The sequence below is a fragment of the Budorcas taxicolor genome, chromosome X, assembly GCF_023091745.1.
Source record: "Budorcas taxicolor isolate Tak-1 chromosome X, Takin1.1, whole genome shotgun sequence".
Classification (NCBI taxonomy): domain Eukaryota; kingdom Metazoa; phylum Chordata; class Mammalia; order Artiodactyla; family Bovidae; genus Budorcas; species Budorcas taxicolor.
This window is the reverse complement of record NC_068935.1, coordinates 113679451-113687199: the sequence shown is the minus strand read 5'-3', so window position 1 is coordinate 113687199 and position 7749 is coordinate 113679451. Positions and strand designations below refer to the sequence as shown.

Below are 7749 nucleotides of genomic sequence, written 5' to 3'. Positions count from 1 at the left end.
GTGTGGTGTTTTTTGCATTTCTAAGGACACTCTTATCCTTAACTGATGTTATTCTCACCCTGGATCACAAAGGTGATGTGAGGATTTCCAATATTTATTTGAGAAACAAAATTTTTGCTCCTTAATTTGACAAACAGCAAACTGTGTGTGACCCATGTTATTCACATACTTACATCATGAATCTAAATGGCCTTTCTGTTGAAATATTTTAAGAACTGAAAATTGGGGGAAATAAAGTCAACAATTTATTGATGCATATCAGGAACACAGATTGACAGGCTTCTCCACCGACAAAGTGAACAATGGGCTTCAGACCACACTAAGGGCGAGATGAGCGGCTGGATTTGGCCCTGGGGCGCGCAGTGGCCGAAGCAGAAGGCCTAGCAGCGGCTGAGGGTACAGTGCCAGGCCGGGCTGAAGCAGAAGGGCCAGCAGCGGCTGAGGTAGAACTGCGAGGCCGGGCTGAAGCAGAAGGCCCAGCAGCGGCTGAGGGTACAGTGCCAGGCCGGGCTGAAGCAGAAGGGCCAGCAGCGGCTGAGGATACAGTGCCAGGCTGGGCTGAAGCAGAAGGGCCAGCAGCGGCTGAGGGTACAGTGCCAGGCTGGGCTGAAGCAGAAGGGCCAGCAGCGGCTGAGGTAGAACTGCGAGGCCGGGCTGAAGCGGAAGGCCCAGCAGCGGCTGAGGGTACAGTGCCAGGCTGGGCTGAAGCAGAAGGGCCAGCAGCGGCTGAGGTAGAACTGCGAGGCCGGGCTGAAGCAGAAGGGCCAGCAGCGGCTGAGGGTACAGTGCCAGGCCGGGCTGAAGCAGAAGGGCCAGCAGCGGCTGAGGGTACAGTGCCAGGCTGGGCTGAAGCAGAAGGGCCAGCAGCGGCTGAGGATACAGTGCCAGGCTGGGCTGAAGCAGAAGGGCCAGCAGCGGCTGAGGTAGAACTGCGAGGCCGGGCTGAAGCAGAAGGGCCAGCAGCGGCTGAGGGTACAGTGCCAGGCTGGGCTGAAGCAGAAGGGCCAGCAGCGGCTGAGGATACAGTGCCAGGCTGGGCTGAAGCAGAATGGCCAGCAGCGGCTGAGGTAGAACTGCGAGGCCGGGCTGAAGCGGAAGGCCCAGCAGCGGCTGAGGGTACAGTGCCAGGCCTGAGTGAGGCAGAAGGGCCAGCCCTGGCTGCACCTCTGTCTCCGGTGCTCTCTACCTCCTCTCTCCAAGCCTCCTCATATTGTGACAGGAAGGCTGTATGACCTGAGTCCTTGACCTTGGCCAAAAACTGCAAGACTTTCATTTTGCTGGTTTCTGTGAGCAATTTAGGACCCCACAGGAACTCATAGCGAGGGGGATCGCTGCCGGGCACCTGGAGGTACTCCAGATACCCTTCGCGCACCAGATCTTCTGTGATGAGCTTCCTGGGCTCTCCAAAGATGAAGTGACTTCTTCCATCATAGATGCCCAGCATATTCAGGAACTTCCAGATCTTCTCCTCAGGGGCGTGGTTGCCATTCAGGTAGATGACACCCAGCAGAGGCATCAGAAGACCATTCTTCGGCAGCCCCCAGTCACCTCTCATAGACTCACTGTCGCTGAGATCTAGGTTGCTCACCAGGGTATAGCAGTGACTGTTGGGCCTGACTTCCTTCAGCACCAGGCCAAACACCAGCTCCATGCGCTCAGAGGCCCTGCTAAGGATCTCAGGGAATTGCTCCCTGTACCTTCTAGTGACTGCCTTCAGCATTTCAGACCTCTTAATGAGCGCCCTCATCATATACTTACACAGCATGTACTGTACCAACACCTCTGCCTTCCAGGTCAGAAGATCTGTATGAGAGCTCCCAGCAGCAGCTGAGGCCTGGGAGGAATTTTCCCCTTCCTGAACTTGGCCCTCGGCACCTACACCAGATCTCGAGCGTGCTGCGCGCCAGACACCAGATCTTTTGCGTACAGCACCTGCAGCAGCACTGGTGGTGCCCTGGGCTCCCTGAGGCCCCTTGGAGATGCCAGCAGCAGACGAGCTTGAGGGACCGCTCTCTGTATCAGGAGGGGAGGAGGAGGTGGTCTCTTCTCCCCCAGATGTGGTAGCCTGATCATGAAGACCCTGGGTCTCAGCCCGGGCCTGGCGACGTTTCTCACGAGCATGGTGCTTACTCTTCTGCCCACGAGGCATGATGGCTCTGGTCAGGGAGCGCAGGCACGAGTCTGGGCCAATAGACAGGAGGTGTGGGCACCTGGAGGATGGAGAATGAGGTGACATGAGCACCTTAAAACAGGGAGATTCTGCATTGGCTTAATCAAAGGCCGCCTCTGCAGGTGTCCTTGAGGACACTGCCCTAGGAACCCACAAGGCTCCTGTTGTCCTGCTCAGCCTTTCCCCACACAATCCCACAGAGGAAGAATAGAAGCCTTACTTTTCCTCTGCGACCTCTCAGCCCTGCTTTGGATTCACTCAGGTGCCAGCAGGTGCCAGCAGTGGGGTTCTCTAAGTTCTACTTCAGTGTTATCACGTCAAGTCCTGGTGGAACCTTGGCACTCTTCCCTCTGCTACACTGATGCCGACACTTTAGACATCCCCATGATCCAGAGGTAAGTGAAGGGATGCCTCAGTCCACCTCCCTGCCAGGAGATAGACAACCAGTGCTGAGAGCTCATTAGGGTCTTTTCTATCCTGAGTTCATTGGGATCATCATGCAAGGTCCTTACCTTGGCTCCTTAAAATGTTGGGCACCATTATCCATTTGCAGGCTGCTGTCCGCACCTTCAGACTAGGTATTTCCCCTCCCATAGAGTTCGTATAAAACAGTAAAGAAGGTGCTGAGACTCACAGCCCTTCCCTGAGATTTCCTGGGCTGAAATCCGAGGGCTGGGATGGGTGCACTGAGTACTCACTCAGGTTCCTATTGAGCTCCTGGTAGAGAAGCTCAACTTTCCCCTGAAGCGATGACTGCTTGATAGTAAAAGCCAGTCACTCCGTGTCCCAAAAGCAGGAAGTGAAGATGACCTTATCTTACCAAACACGGTCTCCTGAGAACAAAATCTGGTGCAGGCAGGTTGATGTCCCCGTGGACCCTCACAAGATCCCAATTCAAGGTCTAAATATTCTAAATATTTTAGTCTAATATATTCTTTTGTTTCTGTTTTCTCCTATATGGCTTTTTGGAAATAAATTTATTTTTTACAATATTACAAAATGAATTTATAATATTGTACCAGTTTCTGCCACACATCAATATGAATCAGCCATAGGTTTATCTTATGTCTCCTCCATCTTGAAACTCCCTCCACGTCACACCCCTCTTAAGTTATCACAGAACACTGGCTTTAAGCTCCCTGGTCATAAAACCAATTCCCACTGGTTATCTATTTTCCATATGGTTATATGGACCTTTTCAACGTTACTCTCTCAATCTGCCCCTCCCTCTCCTTCCCAAACTGTGTCCACGAGTGTGTTCTCTAGGCCTGCATCTCCAGGCTGCCCTGCAAATAGGTTCATCAGTACCATCTTTCTGGATTCCATATATATGCGTTAATATATGATATCGGCTTTCCTCTTTCAGACTTAATTCACTCTGCATAAAAAAAAAACTAGGAATAAAACTATCACGTGAGCAAACAATGCCACTACTGGGCATATATCCTGAGGAAACGCTAATGGAAACAGACACCTGTACTCATGTTCACTGCAGCAGTCTTTACCATGGCCAGGACACAGAAGCAACCAAGGCCTACATTTGACTCATGACAGGGTGGAAGATTTCTCCCTCTGCTGACCACTCCATTAGACCAAGACCCTGAAGTCCCCATTAGCCCACAGTAGGAATCGACATGTATCCTTGAGGTCTCCCAGGGACGAAGACAGGGAGATGTGGTCCGAATGACGTGGTGTGGAACATCCACAGCCCCCAACGTTCTCACCATCCACCAGGAAACTGCAAACCCTCCCTTGCCAACTTGAGGCTGCCCCCACTGACCTGGTCTCTCACTTCCCTGAGATGTCCCGGAAAGTGTCATGTCAAAACGCCTGATTCTCCCAGTCCTGAAAATAGGACTGGCGCTTTATGTGGCTCCATTTCTTATGGGAGGAGCCCCCATCCTCACTCAGCGTCACAGCCATTAATACTGTTGGGGACTAGGTCCCTTTGTTGACCTGGGTCTATTCCATTAGAGCAAGGCTCCCACTTCCCCAAAACCAGCTCCAGTGGACACCAGGGGGCACTACAGTTGGTCAGCACTACCCAGGGCCTCCTAGAGCCCAGTATAGGAGGGCCGCTCAGAGTGGCCCCCTTGCAGTGTCGAAGTCTGCTCATCAGCCCTCAGGGCCCTCCTCTAGGACCGAGAGCTTCTCCGGGGGTAGAATCCGGGCCTACCCCCCACAGACCAACGCCTTAGCCTGAGAAACTCTAGCGCACATTCAGCCGATAGCGCTGAGGGACTCATAAGAGCCATATCACAGGGGTGGGATGTGGATGGGTCACTTTTATTGCTGGGAGGGTTGGGAAAGTCCCTTTAGCTCCATTCAGGTCCTCACCTTGGTTCCGGACGAGTCCTGGACACTAAGTCTCCGCCAAACGGTCGCCGCGGCTACCGGCCGATCCGCTCGCTTTCAAAGCGGAAGTGGAGGGGGGCTGCGTAGGGTCCTACGTGGGGTCTCCCAGGGATGACGGCAGGGGCAGCGTGCTACGGGAACCCTGGTAGCTCAATATTCATCCGTCCTCGGGTCCTCCTTGTGCAGTGTATCAGAGCCCAGGATGCCTCCTTCTATGAACCTGAGGCTTCCAGCTCCCAGACAAAGCCCTCGCCTTCCCAAATCCCCCGTGGTGGGAGGCCAGCTCTGCTCTGATCATCTCTGCTTGTCAGGTGGATTGCCACTCTGTGAGCCTCCTTCGTTGGGGGAGAGATCCTCCCACTAGAACTGATGGTCCTCACCTTAAGTCCTCTTAGGGTCAACACACCCCAATCTGCAGATCTCGGTTCTGATCTGGTTAGAGGAGACTCAGCCCTCCCTAATATCACACAGGTTGAAGGAGGGGATCACTCAGAAGTAGCTTTGGGGGCTTCACAGAGCTAAGAATTTACAGAATTCTGTTTGGCTCCCTCTGCAGGCGTCCCCGCTAGCACTCAGCATCACATGTGAGGTCCTCCTAGGACTCAGGTCCCTCCCTCTGCAAAACTGCGGCTGATTGTATTAGACAGAGGTCTCACTTCGCTAAGATTTTCTAGACTGAAATCAACCTGACATCTGTGCCCAGCGCTTCCTGGGGTCCACAGCATCAGTGATTTTCCAGGGCCTCCATTTATAGTGTGTGTATAGTGTATAGTGTGTGTATAGTGTGTATAGTGTGTGTATAGTGTGTATAGTGTATAGTGTGTATAGAGTGTGTATACTGTGTATAGTGTGTATAGTGTGTGTATAGTGTGTATAGTGTATAGTGTGTATAGTGTATAGTGTGTATAGTGTGTGTATAGTGTGTAGTGTATAGTGTGTAGTGTATAGTGTGTCTATAGTGTGTGTATAGTGTGTATAGTGTATAGTGTGTATAGTGTATAGTGTGTATAGTGTGTGTATAGTGTGTATAGTGTGTAGTGTGTGTATAGTCCACTTTCAGGTCCTCACGATGACACGTGATGAACCCTATAACTCCACTCTCTGCTTTATGAAGCTTCTTGTCTTCCATCCAGGTCCTAGTCTCCTGAGAATTCCAAGCTGGAAGTCAGGATGATCCTCATGTGATCCTAGTCCATCAGGGCCTCTGAGACTAGACAGTGGGGATGCAACTTGAGTCCTTCCGATTCCTCTTGCTTAACATCCTCACTACATCTACCACAGCCTGGGACTGCTCCTTCTACTGATCTAAGATTCCTCTTCTTAGGCTTTGGGGAACCACATTATTCAGGGGTGATTGTCTCCTCAGTCCTCCTTCATGGAGGTTCCCATATCAGCTTCTGTCCCTTGATTAAAGGCTTCCTGGGGAATGCATATTCCTACAAACAGTGAGCAGTTACCCTCTAGCAAATCTTGGAGAAAATGGGTCTCAGTCCCAAAAGTGATGTAAGATTAGGAAAATGCAGTAGAAATTAAGGAACTCAGGACAGATGGTATGATGACAAAGAGATCTAGGTGATATATTCCTGCTCTTCAGCCACATTTAGGTTGTGTGCTTAATCGCTCAGTCATGTCCCAGTTTGTGACGCCATGTACTGTAGCCCACAAGGCTCCTCTGTCCATGCAGATTCTCCAGGCAAGAATACTGAAGTGTGTTACATGCCCTCTACCAGGGAATCTGCCCAACCCAGAGATGGAACCCAGGTCTCCCGTATTGCAGGTGCATTCTTTACCATCTGAGTCACCAGATTTAGGGTAGTTCTAAAATATATACTCTCGGCACCTCCCTGTTGGTCCAGTGGTTTTGCACTCCCAATGCAGGGTCCTAGGTTTGATCCCTAGTCGGGCAACTTGATCCCACATGCCACAACTAAAACTCTCACATCCAACAACTTAGAGTTCTCGTGCCACAACTAAAATCTCACATTTCATAACTAAAGAGCCAGCATGTGGCAACAAAGATTCCAAGTGTCACAACTAAGACCCAGAGCAGTCAAAAAATAAGTAGAAATAACTATTTTTAATTAAAACAAAGAAAATGTTTACTTTCTACATAGAAGGTCAGCGCCAGATAATCTTGTAAGCCCTCGATCACTTGAGGCTGTCTGAATTTGCACCTGCAGATGATCATATGCTTACTGAGCAGTATCTCCTGCTCTCCTTTATTCACACCTCTTTATTATTGTGGTGTTTGTACTGCCTTGGCTAGGTGTTCCAGCCCAGTGTTTTCATCACAGAGTCCTTCTTTCTGTCACTCAAGATACATTTTGGAGTGCTAGAGGACAGTGAATTAACTGACTCATGAGCACCTCAGGCCGGGACAAGGGGAGGGCTACACGCTGTGCACAAATTCAGACCAGCGCTCCAGTCCCAGCTCTGGCTCTTATCAGTTGTGTCCACTTGGGTCCATCCCCAACTCGGGGAGCCTCAGGTGAAGTGGCTTTGGTAGGGCTAGTGGCATGGCGCTAAAGCACCTGGCACAGTGCCTGGACCACACTGAGACTTTACACAATATCTGTTCTTCCGATGATTATGATTCTTTTCATCCTGGAGGATACCACCGACCCTGATGAAGTTCTTAAATCCAGGAGATGGCAGAGAATCTGTGGCAGTCTTGGACGTGGAACACCAAATCAGTCCAAAATGCTCTTTAGAAACAATCTTTCATTTCCACTACTAAATCATATTTTGAGTGTGGGGGTAGTATTTTAACTGAACGAAATTCCAAGAATCTAAATTTGATTCCGAGACTAATTCTGTCTTCCTTCCCGGCTGCTCTTTCATCTGAACAACTCCTAGAGACTTCTTTAGTGGTCCAGGGGTTAAGACTCTGCACTCCCAATGCAGGAGGCCTGGGTTCCACCGCTGATCAGGGAACTAGGTCCCACATGGCACAGCTCTGCCGCAACTAATAGTTCACACGCCACAACTAAAGATCGTATATGCCACAACTGAAACATTCCCCATGCCGCAACTAAAGGACTCTCAGGCTGCAAGCAAGATCAAGGATCCTGTGTGCCAAAGACAAGACCAAGCATAGCCAAATAAATAAGTAACTAAATAAAATAAGCCCCTATCTTCATCAATTTCACCATCACCTAAAATATACTCACCTCACAGACTTTGGTGGAATTATCAACATAGCCAGAAACGCTGAATGGAATGCC

General features: G+C 50.5%; 1 protein-coding gene across 1 annotated transcript; it reads right to left on the bottom strand.

The window, feature by feature from the left end:
* Positions 1–309: 309 nt before the first annotated feature.
* LOC128069619 (melanoma-associated antigen B2-like) lies at positions 310–2149 on the bottom strand. The gene is made up of 3 exons (XM_052662743.1): positions 1025–2149; positions 622–798; positions 310–510 (listed from the first exon to the last, which is right to left on the bottom strand). Exons 1-3 carry the CDS (start codon positions 2147–2149, stop codon positions 310–312), a joined length of 1503 nt encoding a protein of 500 aa, XP_052518703.1.
* Positions 2150–7749: the final 5600 nt, after the last annotated feature.